This window comes from Orbicella faveolata, unplaced genomic scaffold (assembly GCF_042242905.1).
Source record: "Orbicella faveolata isolate gen_17 unplaced genomic scaffold, um_ofav_v1 contig_34, whole genome shotgun sequence".
In the NCBI taxonomy this organism is placed as follows: domain Eukaryota; kingdom Metazoa; phylum Cnidaria; class Anthozoa; order Scleractinia; family Merulinidae; genus Orbicella; species Orbicella faveolata.
Genome location: NW_028301563.1, coordinates 6,795,990 through 6,815,441, shown reverse-complemented (window position 1 = coordinate 6,815,441; position 19,452 = coordinate 6,795,990). Strand labels below are relative to the sequence as shown.

The 19,452-nt window shown below is 37.7% G+C and overlaps 3 protein-coding genes across 3 annotated transcripts; all 3 read left to right on the top strand.

The window, feature by feature from the left end:
* Positions 1-2,786: 2,786 nt before the first annotated feature.
* Positions 2,787-3,911, top strand: LOC110063636 (melatonin receptor type 1B-like). The gene has a single exon (XM_020770629.2). The coding sequence runs from the start codon at positions 2,917-2,919 to the stop codon at positions 3,835-3,837; it is 921 nt and encodes a 306-aa protein (XP_020626288.2). The 5' UTR covers positions 2,787-2,916; the 3' UTR covers positions 3,838-3,911.
* Positions 3,912-6,705: 2,794 nt separating this feature from the next.
* On the top strand, positions 6,706-8,065 carry LOC149104445 (melatonin receptor type 1B-like). Its single transcript, XM_089271020.1, has one exon. The coding sequence runs from the start codon at positions 6,724-6,726 to the stop codon at positions 7,672-7,674; it is 951 nt and encodes a 316-aa protein (XP_089127146.1). The 5' UTR covers positions 6,706-6,723; the 3' UTR covers positions 7,675-8,065.
* A 3,708-nt stretch (positions 8,066-11,773) lies between these two features.
* LOC110063683 (melatonin receptor type 1B-like) lies at positions 11,774-13,184 on the top strand. The gene has a single exon (XM_020770686.2). The coding sequence runs from the start codon at positions 11,930-11,932 to the stop codon at positions 12,974-12,976; it is 1,047 nt and encodes a 348-aa protein (XP_020626345.1). The 5' UTR covers positions 11,774-11,929; the 3' UTR covers positions 12,977-13,184.
* Positions 13,185-19,452: the final 6,268 nt, after the last annotated feature.

Here is a 19,452-nt window from a genome sequence, read left to right as displayed (position 1 = left end):
CTTATTACACGATTTTAAAGTATAAGAATGAAATAATATTTGTGCCAAGTTGTGTTTTCATAAGATTGTTTTTACGCCCCCGCTGTTTTCGTAAAAAAGCGTGAAATTCTGAACATTGTAAGCCGCGAAAACCGCCATCATATGCAATTTTCGAACTTTCTTAAATTTTGGCCGTAAAATAAATCGCTGGAACTTTAAACTATTTTTCCATGAATAAGTTCACCCAAAGGTATGTTTTGGCGAAATAAACGAAAAATCGATTTTTCGTGACTGTCTTCCGATTCTCGACACTCTCAGAAAATCACTCTTAAGTCTCGTGCGATAGCTACGCTGTTCTTTCTACTAAAAAAAGCTCCTTTGACATTCGCAGAAGTCTTTTTCTCCTCTCATTGTAGAAATCAATTTAATTGAGCTAGTGTCAAATGTCAAAGACACCTACCAACTTCCTTTTAAAATCACCGTCGAAAACAATCTGCGAAGCTTTCAGTTTAAAATTATTCATAACATCATACCAACCAATCTCTCTCCACATGAAATGAACATAAAAGAAACCCCGCAGTGCAAAAACTACCTTTTCCAAAATGAAGCACTTGTTCACATGCTTCTTGAGTGCCCTGTAGTTGAACCCTTATGGAATAACGTTTTAATGTGGTGGAAAATCAAGCGTTCCGACAATATTAATTAATTAATTAACAATACCAATTACTCTGAAATTCTTTACGGCTACAAACCCGAAACTAAGAGCTTTTACGCGTTAAATCATTATTTTCTTATTGCTGAATATCCGATGTATGTCTCACAAGAAATCAGTCAGTCTCCGAACTTGAAGGTCTTTCTTGCCTTAATGGAAAATAAAATCAAATGTGAAAGACAAATAGCCATTAAAAGCTCAAACTGTAGAAAATGCGAAGCTAAGTGGACCACTCTCTGCATTTGCAATGCGTGGTCTACCTCCGTTGTATACTGCTAGGCCTATTTTCCATGTTCCAATATTGAAAGCTAAGGTGTCATATTTGTTTTATTTTTTCGAGTTTTTGTACTATTTTTATATATTTCTTTTTTGTGTGTAGTGTATCCTAAATTTTTTTCCTATATGATATAAGTTTGAAATTAGCGTTCGTTTTTTGTGCGTGTGCTAGTAGTGTGCGTGTGCGTTATGTTTTAGTATTAACGTTAGTAGCGTGCTTATAAATTATTTTTTGGTCTGTAATTTAATAAGAAAAAAAAGGAATTGTTAACAGTGTACTACGTGAAATAAAATAAGATTTAAAAACATTTACGCTACACAATTCCACTACACGGAAGTCGAAGGACCTAAGGACCTCACAGTCTCAATCTCTTTGGAGATGCCTTATCGTGGTGTAAGGATCCTCTCATGTAGAAAGTTGGGTGGAAACACTCTAATGACTCCTGAGGCTGATAGGTGGATGTGAAGCTCCCCGGGTTAGCCACCTGTCGAGTGGATAAAGGTGGCTACAGAAACTAACCCTACAGCTAAACTTTTCCCAGATGGTCCCACAGGACTGAAAGGGCTAGCAATATTTTACCTATCCCGACAAAAACACTGGTAGGCAAACCATGCCGCCATCAAGGCCGAAGCTATTGTTTCTCGTACCTTATCCGAATCGAGACAAGGAATTTACCGATCTGTTTCTTGAGTGCAACCCTCGGGGGGCTAGGAGGAAAGGCAGACTGAAGAAGTCATGGAGTAGGACTATACAGCAGGAGCATGAGGACTTGGGGATGTCATGGAATCAAGTGAAACGGACTGCACAAAACTGGGTCCGCTGAAAAGCTGTAGCGGAGGACCTATGCTCCGGTCGGAGTGAAGACTATTAAGTCAAGTCACGCTACACGATTAGCTTCAAAAACTCGCCCTACTTTTTAATCTAACCTGAAGTAAAACTAAAACCAACCATATCTCGTTCGCACTCGTTTTCCCGCCCTTTGTGTCAGCTACTTACAATTACTTTGAGTTTTGATTGGTTCATTCTACTGTCTGTGTCCTTTGTGATTGACCAGAGTGACATTTAATTGAAAACTGCTCCATTCCGTCAGTCAATAAAGGCCTGGCTAAACTAGAAAAAATTAGGAAACTTCGTTGCAGATACACTGTTTCTTGTTCTAGTTACGGCCAAATTAGAGCGAACAAAACAAATATTCTACTGCCCCAGTGGCTACACGAAGAAACATTGTCTCAGAAAACAAAGGCTCAGGCATGTGCATAGTAGACAGACTGCCTTCCGAAGGAGCCTGGGGAAAACTTTAGCATATTGCATCGATTTGACAGTAAGCCTCTTCCTTTTTGTCGCTATTTATGCAGTCTTCATGAACTACATCCCATTAATGGGCTCGGTCCTCAAACAGGTTTATTAGTAACTCTGTATCCTCGTCCTTCTAATTCATTTCCTATTTTCCCTTCTATGACCTGCTTCTGCTCTTCTACTTCGACTTCGCCGTCAGCCATTGTTGTACGCCTGCCGTTGCTGGGAAACCTTTTTTAATGGACAGGCTATATTGAGCATAAATTGACTTCCGTCGCTAAAAGGTGAAATTTCATAGCTTTTCAAACAAGAACAATTGTATTCGTACGTAATGTTTCCTTGTAAATATTAACTGTTGTAATTAGCGTCATATTCAACACGCTCAAATATATCTAATATATTGCATATCGACAGGAAAATTGTCGTTGAGTAAACCCGTTCGGCAGGGGTTAAAATAACTCCATTAGCTACCTCGCTGCGCTTGACAGGTCAGAAACCAGAATTATCTAGAGCTGAATTGAGACTGAGAATCAAATATCTCATCAGTAATAAATACCTTTAAATAATAACAGCAACGAGGGTTTGTACACGAATTGAAAGTTTAATACTGCTTCAAAACTTTAAAGTTTTTTTTCCGTAAGTCGTCAAAGTCATGAAGGAATCATTTTCTAAAGAGCTTGCTTTGAGGACGGACGCCCTTGTTTGGATTGAAACAGTTTTGTTAGCTCTCATCAATGTTGTGGCCTTCTTTGGCAATCTCCTTACTTGTTACGCCGTGTACAGAAACCACAGCCTTCGTACGCTTCCCAACATGCTTGTGATAGCGCTTGATGTAAGCGATATTCTCATGTCCATCTTCTGTATGCCTTTTTCAGTTGTAACTCTCTTTCGCGGCCACTGGATTTTTGGTGAGAGTTTTTGTCGTTTTGTCGGTTTTGGAGCATTCACATTTGGATTTGCTTCTCTTCAGACTATGGGATTAATTGCACTCAGTCGATATTACTGCGTTGTCAAACCAGAAAAGTACGCGGTCTTGTTCAAAAAACAAAGAGCTTTGCTGTACATTGTCGTTGTTTGGTGCGTAGCTCTCGTTGGATCTGTGCCTCCGTTCTTCTTTAACAACGCTGGATTTGAACTCCACCCGGGTAAAGCCATGTGCTTGTATACATTTGAAAGAAACATTCCCTACGCTGTCTTTCTTGGGCTCGTTTATATTGCAGCACCCTTAACAGTAATTAAAATCTGCTACGCCAAAGTGTTCTGCTCAGTATCGCAATCAAACCGTGTTTTCTCGCTTCAAAGCAACTTGCAGCAACTCAGAGCGAACGTGGAAGAAGCAAAAGTTACCAAGACTTTAGCAGCAGTAATGGTCGGTTTTACATGCTGTTGGCTTCCTATCTCTGTCATGGACTACATCGACGTCGCACAAGGGAAATCCACTTTTTCGCGACAAGCTTACCTTACATACGGGTTCTTGATTTACCTTAGTAGCGCCATAAACCCTTTCATATATGGAGTAACAAATAAACAGTTCAGGCGAGAGTACAAAGCTATTTTGAGTCAGATTCTCTGACTTCGGCGCCAAAACGATCACCAGAGTTATCATAAAGCAAAGCCTTCACGCACTTTGTTACAGCTTCGGAGGGGATATACAAGAAACCCACTTGAGCGCATAGCATTATAATATAAACGTTTTTTTTTTTCTTAATTAACCTTTGCGAACTCGCCGATGTACACCAAAATGTATCTGCAGATAAACCATTTGGGCCAAAAGTTGAGTTTATAACCCGTTTATTCACACCCAAGTCCATCTATCTACATTTTCAGGCGGAGCGGTGAAACTGAATAAAGGAAACTACCATTTACAGCATTTTCAGTAAATTCCGGTTTCGATGCGTAAATGGATATGACTCTTTCTCTGTGTACAGCCCACTGGAAAATTTCCGGGACTAAGAAAAACTACTTTTGTAAGGATCATACGCGTGCCATTTACCAGTCTGGCCGTTACTAATGAAAATTCATATTCCATGTAAAGTTTTGTATCGTTTACAGCAGCCCCAATCCTTTTGGTTTTCACAGCCTTAGCCTTAATTATCCTCAACGTTTCTTTGTTCTTCCCGTACGGTAATTCCTCACTAAAATTTCCGTAATTTCGTTCTAAATAGTAAACAGCCACTGTTACCTAATGTTCTAATTTTTTCCATATGTTAATCCATTTCATTAGTTGCCATCATGACATGTTCTTGCTTCGTGATAAGTTCTTGTCAAACAAGTTTCTGGCAACCATTCTACCGTTAATGAGAATTTGGTTTCCGTTAGGGAAGCGAGGAGGACGCAAATTGTAACTTTGCACTTTTTTATACTGCAATTTTGGTTAACAATATTTGCTTCATCAGCTTAAGTGCCTCAAGAGTACCAAGTCTGAATACACTCTTTTTTCATAAGAATATTGCTTTTACAGCCGAGGCTGAATATTCTTATTTTTCTGCCGATTTTAGGCTGAAAATATTCTTGTCAATATTCTAAGATTATAGCGTATGATATTTCTGGTTTCGAATGTATTTGGTGTCTGGATGGTGTTGAAGTAATTTTGGAGGCAGCCGGCAGGTGTTAAGGCCTAAAATGACGCACATAATTTCTTCCAGAAATGTTATTAGCAACATTTTTTGGCTAGTTTTGCCGTTTAGAGAAAGTGAATTTTATATATACTTTTTGGTTAAAAACATATAATTGTATTGTATTTAAAATTTTCAACACGCAAAGCTATATTCTTTTCAAAATCTCAGCCTCGGGTTTATTCTTAAACATATTTTTACAATCTCGTAAATTTCAGCCTCGATATTCTTGTCAAATATATTCTTGTAAAAAAAAGAGTGTATTGAAAGGGAAAGACACGATTAATTGACCTATGAATGCATGAGCTCATTAACGCTTTCTCTTCCGAGAAATTTTGTAATTTCCGAAAGCCCATATTTCCTTCAATATTAGACCCAAAGAGCTAAAACATTCACCAATTACTAATTTTCACAGTCTCTTTAATTGTATGGAAACAATTCGCATTTAACTTAATGCTTCTATACGGAAAACATTACACATGTAATTGTAAAGCAAAATGACAGCAACGATGTCGCAATAAATCTTTCGACTTCAGGTTATGATTTCAAGTCATTTCGTTATATTCTTAATCTTCTCTGATCTTTTACAAAAAAAGCCTTCCTTTATATTCCCGATTTATTACAAATCCGGTGTTAAAAAGAATTTGGCACTAAATAGATGTTATTTATAAATTTTTACCCGAAAGCTTGTCACCTGCTCATAGTGCAAGATATTAAAACAATCTAAACTAGGACGAGTCGATTTGTCTAAAAAAGAAAATGATATTTGCTTGTTTGCAAAACGCGAATAACATTGTTAAGAAGGCTTCAGAGCTCGAGAGTTGTTTCTTACCGGAGGAAAGTTTTCCTTTAGAAAATCCAGTATGCCTGAAATATGCTTTTCTGAAGAAAGCCAAAAAACAAGCATCATATAATTTGAAACTGACATCGATGATTAATGAATGCATAGTGAAATATTCATAGAATATTCCAAAAAATATACTTCATTAATAGCACTCAAAGATGATTTCCAGTCCGTACTGCGCAGTCTCAGCACCCCAATGTTTAAAAGCATTGTAAATCACACTCGATGGAATGCGAATCGATGTTATTTGTTACGAACCACACGCCTTATCTTTGAGACCTTTCAAATTCTTTTTCCAACAGGTTCATTGATTTTAACAGCTGCGAAGTAGTTTCATCATGTGATATGAGAAAGAACGAAGCATAAAGCTTCGACCGCTTTACATCCATAATGGCGGATGTTTTGAAACTTTGAATTTGCTTCATGTAAGTGGTTGAGAAATGTTTACATGTTGCGATATCTTACATGAAACAAAGCAAAAAACGCAAACAAACTAGCCTCGTTTTCGCGCGTGTAGCTCCCTGTCCCTTTTCATTTTACATAGGGTGTATTGTTGCACACTCGCCGTTGCTAGGAAACCTTTATTAACAGACAGGTTTTCTTGAGCGTAAATTGACTTCCGTCGTTTAAAGGTGAAATTTCACAGCTTGTCAAACAAGAACCATTGTATTGGTACATTATGTTTTCCTTGTAACTATTTTAAAACTATTGCATTTAACTTTATATTCGACAAGCTCAACAATATCTAATATTCCATATCAACAGGAAAATTGTTGCTGTGTAAAGGGGCTCGGCAGGTGTTAAAATAACTCCCTCACATACGTCACCGCGCTTGACAGGTTAAAAACCAGAATTATCTAGAGCTAAGTTGAGATTGAAAACCGAATTTCTAATCAGTAATACCTCTAAATAACAGCAGCAAGAGCATCTTCAAAAACCGAAAGTTTAATATTGGTTAAGAAAAACTTCAAATTTTCTTTTAAGTGGCTCGTCAAAAGCCATGAAGGAATCGCTTTCGGAAGAGCTTGCTTTGAGGACGGACGCTCTTGTTTGGACGGAAACAGTTTTGTTAGCTGTTATCAATGTTGTATCCTTCTTTGGTAATCTTCTAACTTGTTACGCCGTGTACAGAAACCACAGCCTTCGTACGCTTCCCAACATGTTTGTGATAGCACTTGGTGTAAGCGATATTCTCATGTCCACCTTCTGTATGCCTTTTTCAATTGCAACTCTGTTTCGCGGACGCTGGGTTTTTGGTGAGAGTTTTTGTCGTTTTGTCGGTTTTGGAGCACTGTTATTTGGATTTGCTTCTCTTCAGACTATGGGATTAATTGCAGTAAGTCGATATTTCTGCGTTGTCAAACCGGAAAAGTACGCGGTGTTGTTCAACAAGCGAAGAGCTTTGCTGTACATTGCTGTTGTTTGGTGCGTAGCTCTCGTTGGATCTGTGCCTCCGTTCTTCATCAAGAACACTGGATTTGAATTCCAGCCGGGTAAAGCGATGTGTTTGTACACATTTGAAAGAAACATTCCCTACGCTGTCTTTCTTGGGCTCGTTTATATTGCAGCACCCTTAACAGTAATTAAAATCTGCTACGCCAAAGTGTTCTCCTCTGTATCGCGATCAAACCGAGTTTTCTCGCTCCAAAACAACCTGCAACAACTCAGAGCGAACGTGGAGGAAGCAAAAGTGACCAAGACTTTAGCAGCAGTAATGGTGGGTTTTACATGTTGTTGGCTTCCTATCTCTGTCATGGACTACATCGACGTCGCACATGGGAAGCCCTCTTTTCCGCGACAGGCTTACCTTACATACGGGTTCTTGATTTACCTTAGTAGCACCATTAACCCCTTTATATATGGAGGAACAAATAAGAAGTTCAGGCGAGAGTACAAAGCTATTTTGAGTAAGATTCTGTGCTTTTGGTGCCAAAACAATAGCCAGAATTAACATAAAGCAGAGCTTTAAAGCACTTTATCACAGATTCAGAGGGGTTATAGAAGACACTTTTTTTTTCGCATGGCATAGTTATATAAATGTTTGTTTCCTGATTAACTTTTGCCAACTCGCCGATGTACTGTAAAATGTATCTGCAGATAAACCATTTGAGCCAAATGTTGAGTTTATAACCCGCTTATTCACACCCTAGTCCAGTTTTCTACATGTACAGGTGGAGCGGTAAAATTAAATTAAGGAAACAACCATTTACAACATTTTCAGGAAATTCTGGTTTTGATATGTAAATGAAACATGATTTTTCCCCCAAGTACAGGCCACGGAAAAATTTCCGGAGAAAAGCAACTTCTGAAAGGGTCTTGCCGTTTACCAGTTTGGCCGTTACTAAGACAAATTCATATTCAATTTAAACTTTGTATCGTTCACAACAGTTCTAAGCTTTCTGACTTTCGCAGCCTCACACCTCAACCAAAGTGGTGCGTTTCTTTATTCTTCCGCTCGGAAATTCGTCACAAAAATTTCCAAAATTTCGTTCTAAATAGTAAACAGCTACTGTTACCTAATGTTTAAACTTTGTCCATATTTTAATCCACTCGCACTTTTCACTTTTTTTATACTGCAATTTTGGTTAACAATATTTACTTCATAAACACAAGTGCCTCAAAAGTACCAAATCTGAATACACTCTCTTTTCATGAGAATATTGTTTTTACAGCCGAGGCTGAATATATTCATATTTTTTCTGCCGATTTTGGGCTGAAAATGTTCTTGTCAATATTCTTAGATTGAAACTTATGACATTTCTGTTTTCAAGTGTATTTGGTGTCTGGATGGTGTTGAAGTAATTTTGCAGCCAGCCTGCAGGCGTTAAAGCCTGATGTGACGCAAATAACATCTTGCAGAAATCAGTGTTATGAGCGACGAAAATACGGCTGGTGCTGTTTTCGTTGTTTTCTTTGGCTAGTTTTGCCGTTTAGAGAAAGTGAATTTTATGTATACTGTTTGGTTAAAAACATATTATTGTATTGTATTTAAAATTTTCAACACAGAAAGTTATATTCTTTTCAAAATCTCAGCCTCGGGTTTGTTCTTGAAATATTTTTAAAATGTCGTAAATTTCAGCGTCGGTCAGTATTCTTTTCAAATACATCCTTCTAAAACAAGAGTGTATTGAAAGGGAAAGACACGATTAATTGACCTATGAATGTATAAGCTCATAAACGCTTTTTCTTCCGATAAATTTTGTAATTTCCGAAAGGCCATATTTCCTTCAATATTAGACCCAAAGAGCTGAAACTTTCACCAATTACTAATATTCACAGGCTATTAACTGTATGGAAACAATTCGCATTTAACTTAATGCGTTTATACGGAACACATTACACATGTAATTGTAACGCAAAATGACAGAAACGACTTCGCAATAAATCTTTCGGCTTCAGGAAGAAAAGGCTCAGGGTCGGTCCGTATAGTGAAAAACTGTGACCTCAGGCTTGAAAATGCTACCCGAGGCCGCAGGGCGAGGGCAGCATTTTCAAGACCTCGGTCACAGTTTTTCACTAAACGGACCGACCAGCCGGTAATAATAAAGAAACAAGACAGGGTGACTTCTCCATTATCATATAATTTTATTCTGGCGCAGAACGTTGCAAAAAATAAAATGTGAATATCGATAATAGCCGCTGAAAAAATTTATTCCATGTTATAAAAAGTTAATGAAAAAAAAATCTATTTCCCATTTTTAATTTCCCATTTCCCATTCCACATCCCCCGTTCCCCAATCCCCATTCCCCAATCTCCATTCCCCATTCCCCATTCCCCATTCCCCATTCCCCATTCCCCATTCCCCATTCCCCATTCCCCATTCCCCATTCCCCATTCCCCATTCCCCATTCCCCATTCTCCGTTTTAGTAACATCCGTTACGAACCACATACCTTATCTATAAGGCCTTTCAAATTCTTTTTCCAACAGCTTCATTGATTTTTACAACTGCGAAGCTGTTTCATCATGTGATATGAGAAAGAACGAAGCATAAAGCTTCGACCGCTTCGCCTCCATAATGGCGGTTGTTTTGAAACTTTGAATTTGCTTCAAGTAAGTGTTTGAGAAATGCTTACATTTTGCGATGTCTTACATGAAACAAAACAAAAAACGCAAACAAACTCTCGAGAGTGCGGAATATGGACTGGAAATCATCTTTAACTGGCAAGAGCAAGAGCGACGAATTTCACTTATTAGTTTTTCTCCTATAGGGATTGACATACACTGACACCTTACAAGTAATCCAAATATAGTCATTTCTGTGTTCCCAAAATAAATAAAAATTGTTTCCATTTGGAACCTAAGAAATGTGATTTATACCTTCCAGTTTAGACTTGCGGAAAATTCTATCATTCATCTCGCGTAAAATTTAAGAAACTTTTTTAATAGACTTCAGATCCATAACCTTTAATGTAATATAGGGCTTACGGTATCTGTGATGTAATCGCTAGGCGCTTCATCCATTGAACTGGAGGCAACCCTGAATGTACAATGTAAGCTTCGTCACTTTCCAAAATGGTGCTTAAGAAAATGGAGTCGAGAAAAGAAACGGCGAATAAGGTAAAGATGTTTGTCGTATTGCAGATCAAACACTTAGTCTTTTCTTTATCTATAGGATTAGAAGTGCTGCTGGCCAGTAAAAACTTCTCAGTTTATCTACAATTCAACACCATCATAACGGCTGAAAAGGGCAATGTTGAGTTAAAACCCGTCAGTTTTTTGCCATACACCTTTTGTTCACTTTGCCATATCATACTGAAATGTCAGTCGTTTAGTTGTAATTCGGCACAAACTCAGGGCTATCGCGCAGTCCAGCAGTTTCATACCTTGTTCTGCCCACTAGCAACTGCCCTGACATTTTACTCCATAACTAAACATGTCTGATGAGCTGCATAGAGACCTGATAGGCAAGTAGCCACTATTCTTTTATATTTTGAGTTTCGATTCCCCTTAAGACCCTAAACTTAGCTCTTTTTGTAAGACTTATTATAATCGCTCGAGGTAAAATTAAGGCCGTCCAAAAGAGAAAACTTTGCTTGAGAAATATTATTTCCCTTTATGTGGGCGCCCACGCGAAACATTTGTGGCGGAAACAAATATTGCTTCCAAGAAGAAAGAAGTAGCACAGAAACGCTTTCCGTGTAGAGAAAAAACATTCTAGAAAGATGTAAAATTTCCAAAAACATTTTTGCTTGTTTACGGAGGCATAAAGGTTAGTGATGTTACGATTGCCAGTAATAGTAACCACGAATTGTACAAAGTCATGCGTTCTTCTTTTCAAAGAACATTTGACGAAGTTGCGCCACAAAAAAAAAAAAAAAAAACAGTTTGTGAAGATTAAACCTTGTTTACATGATGACGTATTCCAGAAATCTTTATTCATCTTGTGACCCTACAGTTTTTACTTGTTAAAAATAGAACCATTTCAGTTACAAAGTGACACGTTGGGGGGTATTTTTATGGCGTTGCCATAGAAATATGTAGGTTATCAAGGATGTTTGTAAAATAAGTAATCCAATGGCGTCATACTATACGACCCGAGGCAAAAGTACAGAGCTTTCCCTCCAAAACGGATATAAACAATTTAAACCGTAAGCACTAATAGCAGTGTTCGTATATATTAGACTACTTTCAATTCACAGTTCATAATGCAAATTCACATTACTGTTTCACTTACATTTCCTGTAAGTTTAGTTCTAAGAAAGTGGTTAACCATCATTAAAATTTCCCGATGTTGATGATTTTCAACATTTTCGGTGACTACTTACTTGGTAGCATGGAGATGATGCAAAGCGAGATAAGTAGTTAATTTAATTAATGATCACTTTTAGAAACGGAAACGTTTCAAAGAAGTGATACGACAGGTGCTTACAATGTGTCGTGACTTTTTTCTCGATCAAACGCGGAACGTGTCTCAATAATGAACGTACACACATGATATTCGAGGCTAAAGATTGTTTAATGATTAATGAGCACTCCCTGACTTTCTGTTCAATATTTTTACAATTTTTAGCAGGCAAAGTCACCATCCCAGTTTAAACTCTTGACTACTTGTTCTATCAATACTTTTACACTACAATAGCGCAGATGCTTTACAAGTATCTTGTGAAATGACAAAGAATAGGGCTTGATATTCAGCCGATGACGTCCTAAGCTGATATGTTATAGCTTCGAAATTTCCGCTCTGTGATCGGTTTGAGACCGGCATGGAGGAAATACTTTCTGTCGAGCTTGCCACGAGAGTCAAGGCTCTTGTTTGGACTGAAACAGTTTTGTTCGCTGTTATCAATGTTGTGGCCCTCTTGAGCAATCTTCTAACTTGTTACGCCGTGTACAGAAACCAAACCCTCCGCACACTTTCCAATATGTTTGTTATAGCACTTGTTGTAAGCGATATTCTCATGTCTACCTGGTGTATGCCGTTTTCAATTGTAACTCTGTTCCACGGTCAGTGGATATTTGGCGAGATTTTTTGTCAATTTCACGGTTTTGGAGCTTTCACGTTTGGACTGGCTTCTCTTCAGACTATGGGATTAATTGCAGTTAGTCGATATTTCTGCGTTGTCAAACCAGAAAAGTACGCGGTGTTGTTCAAAAAACAAAGAGCTTTGCTGTATATTGCCGTTGTTTGGTGCGTGGCTTTCGCTGGATCTGTTCCTCCATTTTTCTTCAACAACGTCGGATTTGAGTTTCAGCCGGGCAAAGCGATGTGCTTGTACACATTCGAAAGCAATATTGCTTATACTGTCTTTATAGAGTGCGTTTACGTCGCAGCACCCTTAACTATAATCACAATTTGCTACACCAAAGTGTTCTACAAAGTATCTAAGTCAAATAAAGTTTTCTCACATGAAAATAATCATCATCGACTCAGAGTGAACGTGGAAGAAGCAAAAGTGACCAAGACTTTAGCAGCAGTAATGGTCGGTTTTACATGTTGTTGGCTTCCTGTCTCTGTCATGGATAACATTGACGCCGCGCGCGGGGAACACACTTTGCCGAGACAGGCGTACCTTACATACGCGTTCTTGGCTTATTTGAGTAGTACCATCAACCCCTTAATATATGGTGCCACGAATAAGCAATTTAGACGAGAGTACAAGGTTATTCTGCGTAACATTCTTTGCATCCGACGTAAAGATAACAAGAGCGCCGTGCAAGAGCTGGCAAGACAAATTATCTTTCAAAGTAAAGAATTGAACCTTGTTCAATTGAATGTCACAGTCCAAGATCTTAAACGACTTTCTGAATGAGGAAGGAAAAATGCCTTCGGAACTGATGAAGTGTTAATGATTCTGAGAAGTAACAAGTGTAAACGCTTCCTAAACTGAAATAAAATAAAAAATCACGTGTTACACAAATTACTTGAAAATCCAACTTAAATGCATTTCTATATAACACACAATATTTGCGTTCCTCGGATAACTAATGTGCTGATTATTAAAAATCTTGACTGTTGCATTAACGCGGTTTGCATTTGAATGGCGAAAATTAATTGCTCTTGTTTCAGCTACCCTAGACGATTCCACTACACAGTTTTGATTGATACATTGCATTGTCTGTGTCCTTTGTGATTGGCTAGAGTGACATTTAATTGAAAACTGTCCATTCCTTAAGTCAATACAATACAGTCCTGGCTAAACTGGAAAAGATCAGAAAACTTCGTTTGCGAAACACTGTTTCTTGTTTTGTTTCCAGAGTGGCTAAACTAGAGAGAAGAAAACAAAAGTGTTTTGTTGCCCTGGTTTGCTGCACGAGGACAGATTGTCTCAAAAAACAAAGGATCAGACATGCGCATAATAAACAGACTAACTTCTGAGGAAGCCTGGAGAAGAATTTAGCATGTTACATCGATTTGACAATAAGCCACTTTTTTTTCTCTCTACTTACGTAGTTTTCATGGGCTACATCCCACAAAAAGGCTCTTTCTTTGTACAAGTTAGTTAGAAACTCTATATATTCGTAGCGGAGCTCCGGCGGCCCGAAGGGCCACCAAGCGGAGCACCATACCCTTATAGGAAAGCAAAGGAAACCCATGCAATGATTTTCTCACGGTTATCTTAGCTAGCGGTATTGCTCGCGGGCGCGTATGCACGACAACGACGACGACGGCGGAGTCGAGCAAGATGGCGGTCATACTCCAACTAATAGGTTGACAGAGACATGTAGCCTTGATTTATAGCGCACTTCTTTGATATTGGACATCAACGTTATCGTCAATTGATACCTGTCAAAATAAGGTCCGCTGGCCAGCATCAAGTGACCATATCGCGGGCTTAAGTTTAGAGCTCATCGAGGTCACGTGTTTCTTTAAAGTTGACAGCTGACCAAGTGTTAGTTTTTGGTTGGATCCCGTGTTCATATCAGGTCAACTTGTAGTAAATAGTTGTTTGGAAGCCGGTTAAAACTAATCCAGGATTAAAAGTTAACTAAAGTATAAATTTTTCTTGTATTCAAATGTTTTTCACTGCTTTTGTTTGGTATAGTTTGAGATTATTCAAACTAAAAACAGATGGCCAAACAATATACAGAAAACGTCACCGCAAAGTTACAAAACTCAAACCAAAATTCTCGCTTATTCTGGGTTTTATTAATCGAGCTTTAAAATATCCGGGCCAGGAGCTCCGCTTTAGGCTTGGCTAAATCTATATTTTCCTTCCAGTTCTTTCTTTTTTTCCCTTCAGTTTTCTATGATCTGCTTCTGCTCTTCTACTTCGACTTCGCCGTCAGCTATTGTTGCACGCCCGCCGTTGCTGGGAAACCTTTTTTCACGGAAAGGTTTTTTGAGCATAACTTGACTTTCGTCATTAAAAGGTGAAATTTGATAGTTTTTCAAACAAGATCTCATTGTATTGGTACGTTATGTTTTCTTGTAAATATTAACTGTTGTAATTAGCAATATGAACAATATCTAATATTCCACATCAACAGGAAAATTGTCGCTTTGTAAAATCGCTCGGCAAGTGTTAAAATAACTCCCTTAGCTACGTCACCACGCTTGACAGGTCTAAAAGTAGAATTATCTAGAGCTCAATTGAGATTGAAAGCTAAATTTCTAATCAGTAATACCTCTAAATTCCAACAGCGAAAGCATCTTCACAAATTAAAAGTTTAATACTAGTCAAAAAATCTGAACTTTAAATTTTCTTTAAGTGGCTCGTCAAAAGCCATGAAGAAATCGCTTTTTGAAGAGCTTGATCTGACGCTGGACGCTGTTGTTTGGATTCAAACAGTATTGTTTGCTGTTATTAATATTATGGCCTTCTTTGGCAATCTTCTAACTTGTTACGCCGTGTACAGAAACCAGAGACTTCGTACGCTTCCCAACATGTTTGTCATAGCACTTAATGTAAGCGATATTCTCATATCCATTTTCAGTTGAAACTCTGTTTCGCGGCCGCTGGATTTTTGAGGAGAGTTTTTGTCGTTTTGTCGGTTTCGGAGCATTGACATTTGGATTTGCCTCTATTCAGACTATGGGATTAATTGCAGTTAGTCGATATTTTTGCGTTGTCAAACCGGAAAAGTACGCGGTGTTGTTCAAAAAACAAAGAGCTTTGCTGTATATTGCTGTTGTTTGGGCGCAGCTCTCGTTCGATCTGTGCCTCCGTTCTTCATTGAATTCCATCCGGGTAAAGCGATGTATTTGTACACATTTTAAAGAAACATTCCTTATGCTGTGTTTTTTGGGCTCGTTTATATTGCAGCACCCTTAACGGTAATTTAAATCTGCTACGCCAAAGTGTTCTGCTCAGTATCGCGATCAAACCGAGTTTTCTCGCTCCAAAACAAACTGCAGCAACTCAGAGCGAACGTGAAAGGAGCGAAAGTGACCAAGACTTTAGCAGCAATAATGGTGGGTTTTACATGTTGTTGCCTTCCTATCTCTGTCATGGACTACATCGATGTCGCACAAGGGAAATCCACCTTTCCGCGACAGGCTTACCTTACATACGGGTTCTTGATTTACCTTAGTAGCACCATAAAGCCCTTCATATATGGGGGAACAAATAAGCAGTTCAGACAAGAGTACAAAGCTGTTTTGAGTCACATTCTTTGCCTTCGGCGCCAAAACGATCACCAGAATTAACATATACGAAAGCCGGCCTTCGCGCACTTTATTACAGCTTCGGAGGGGATATACAAGAAGCCCACTTGAGCGCAGAGTAGTATAATATAAACGTTTTTTTTCTTAATTAACTTTCGCGAACTCGCCGATGTACACCAAAACGTATCTGCAGATAAACCATTTGGGCCAAAAAGTTGGGTTTATAACCCGTTTATTCACACCCAAGTCCATCTCTCTACATTTACAGGCGGAGCGGTTAAATTAAATTTAGGAAACTGAATCAAGGAAACCACCATTTACAGCATTTTCAGTAAATTTCGGTTTCGATGCGTAAATGGATATGACTTTTTCTCTGTGTACAGCCCACTGGAAAATTTCCGGGACTAAGAAAAACTACTTTTGTAAGGGTCGTGCCATTTATCAGTTTGGCCGTTACTAATCAAAATTCATATTCCATGTAAAGTTTTGTATCGTTTACAGCAGTTCCAATCCTTTTGGTTTTCACAGCATTAGCCTTAACTAGACTCAACGTTTCTTTGTTCCTCCTGCACGGAAATTCCTCACTAAAATTTCCGGAATAATTATTTCGTTCTAAATAGTGTACTGCCACTGTTACGTAATGTTTTAACTTTGTCCATATTTTAATCCATTTCACTCGTTGCCATCATCACATGTTCTTGCTTCGTGATGAGTTCTTGACAAACAAAATTCTGGCAATCATTCTACAGTTACTGAGCATTTGGTTTCCATTAGGGAAGCGAGGAGGACGCAAATTGTAACTTTGCACTTTTTTATACTGCAATTTTGGTTAACAATATTTGCTTCATCAGCTTAAGTGCCTCAAAAGTACCAAGTCTGAATACACTCTTTTTTCATAAAAATATTTATTTACAGCCGAGGCTGAATATTCTTATTTTTCGGCCGATTTTAGGCTGAAAATATTTGTGTGAATATTCTTAGATTACAGCGTATTTCTGGTTTCGAATGTATTTGGTGTCTGGATGGTGTTAAAGTAATTTTGGAGCCAGGCTGCAAGCGTTACAGCCTAAAATGACGCACATAGCTTCTTGCAGATATGTTTTTTTGGTAGTTTTGCCGTTTAGAGAAAGTGAATTTTATATATACTGTTTGGTAAAAAACATATAATTGTATTCTATTTAAAATTTTCAACACGCAAAGCCATATTCTTCTCAAAATCTGAGCCTCGGGTTTATTCTCAAAAATATTTTTACAATCTCGTAAATTTCAGCCTCGATATTCTTGTCAAATATATTCCTGTAAAAAAAAGAGTGTATTGAAAGGGAAAGACACGATTAATTGACCTATGAATGTATGAGCTTATTAACGCTTTCTCTTCCGAGAAATTTTGTAATTTCCGAAAGCCCACATTTCCTTCAATATTAGACCCAAAGAGCTAAAACTTTCACCAATTACTAATTTTCACAGTCTCTTTAATTGTATGGAAACAATTCGCATTTAACTTAATGCTTCTATACGGAAAACATTACATATGTAATTGTAAAGCAAAATGACAGCAACGATGTCGCAATAAATCTTTCGACTTCAGGTTATGGTTTCAAGTCATTTCGTTATATTCTTAATCTTCTCTGATCTTTTACACAAAAAGCCTTTCTTTATATCCCGAATTTATTACAAATCCGGTGGTAAAAAAAAAAATTGGCACTAAATAGATGTTATTTATAAATTTTTACCCGAAAGCTTGTCACCTGCTCATAGTGCAAGATATTAAAACAATCTAAACTGGGACGAGTCGATTTGTCTAAAAAAGAAAATGATATTTGCTTGTTTGCAAAACGCGAATAACATTGTTAAGAAGGCTTCAGAGCTCGAGAGTTGTTTCTTACCGGAGAAAAGTTTTCCTTTAGAAAATCAAGTATACCTGAAATAAGCTTTTCTGAAGAAAGCAAAAAAAAAAAAAAAAAGAGTGTTATATAATTTGAAACTGACATCGATGATTAATGAATGCATAGTGAAATATTCATAGAAAGTTCAAAAAAATATAATTCATTAGAAGCACTGAAACTAGCAACAGCAAGAGCGACCAATTTCACTTAATTAGTTTTTCTCGTATCAGGATTGAAATGCACTGACATTGATTATAGGTAATCCAAATATAGTCATTTCTGTGTTCCAAAATATATAAAAATCGTTTCCAGTTGGAACCTAAGAAAGATGGTTTATACCTTCCAATTTAGACTTGCGGAAAATTCTATCATTCATTTCCCGTAAAATTAATAAACTTTTTGAATAGCCGTCAGATCTGTAACCTCAAATGTAATATAGGGCTTACAGTATCTGTGATGTAATCGCAAGGCGCTTCATCCATGTAATGTACCCTTCGTCACTTTCAAAAATCGTGCTTAAGAAAATGGAGCCAAGAAAAGAAACGGCAAATATGGTAAAGATCTTTGTCGTATTGCAGATCAAACACCGTTAGTCTTTTCTTTATCTATAGGATTAAAAATGCTGCTGGCCAATAAAAACTTTTCAGTTTATCTACAATTCAACACCATCATAAAGGCTGAAAAGGGCAATGTTGAGTTAAAACATGTCAGTTCTTTCCTCTTCACCTTTTGTTCCCTCTTCAACATCATACTGAAATGTCAGTCACTTAGTTGTAATTCAGCACAAGTCCAGGGCTATCGCAAAGTCCAGCAGTTTCATACCTTGTTCCCACTAGCAATCTGCCCTGACATTTTACTCCATAACTAAACATATCAGATTAGCTTCACAGAGGCCTGATTAGCAAGTAACCACTGCTCTTTCATGTTTTGATCTCCGGTTCCCCTTTAGAGCCTAAACTTAGACAGCTCTTTTTGTAAGACTTGTTATAATCGCTCGAGGTTTAATTAAGGCCCTCCAAAAGAGGAAACTTTGCTTGACAAATATTATTTCCTTTCATGTGTATCCTGTTTAATGGGCGCCCACGCAAAACATTTGTTTGGGAAACAAATATTGCTTCCGAGAAGAAAGAAATAGCTTAGACACGCTTTCCGTGTAGAGGAGAAACATGTTAGGAAAAAAGTAATATTTCATAAATCATTTTTGTTCGTTTGCGCGGGCACTAATTAAAAATAAAGGTTAATGACGTAAGGATTACCAGTAAATAATGAGCAGAAACTGTACAAAGTCATGCGTTCCTCTTTTAATAGAGCAGTTGATAGAGTTACGACACAAAAAAACAGTTTGAGAAGATTACAAATCTGGCTTACATGATGTCGTATCCCAGAAATCTTTATTCATAATGTGACTCTATAGTTTTTACTTGTTAAAAATATAACTATTTCCGTTACAAAGCTACACGTCGGGGGGTATTTTTATGGCGTTGTCATAGAAACATGTTCAAGGGTGTTCGTTAAATAAGATATCCAATGGCGTCATTATATGACCCGAGGCAAAAGTACAGAGCTTTCCCACCGAGACAGATATAAACAATTTAAACCGTAAGCACTAATAGCAGTGTTCGTATATATTAGACTACTTTCAATCCACAGTTCACAATACAAATCACATTACTGTTTTACTTACATTTCCTGTAAGTTTAGTTCTAAGAAAGTGGTAAAGCATCATTAAAATTACCCGATGTTGATGATTTTCAACATTTTCGGCGACTATTTATTTGGCACTATGGAGATGATG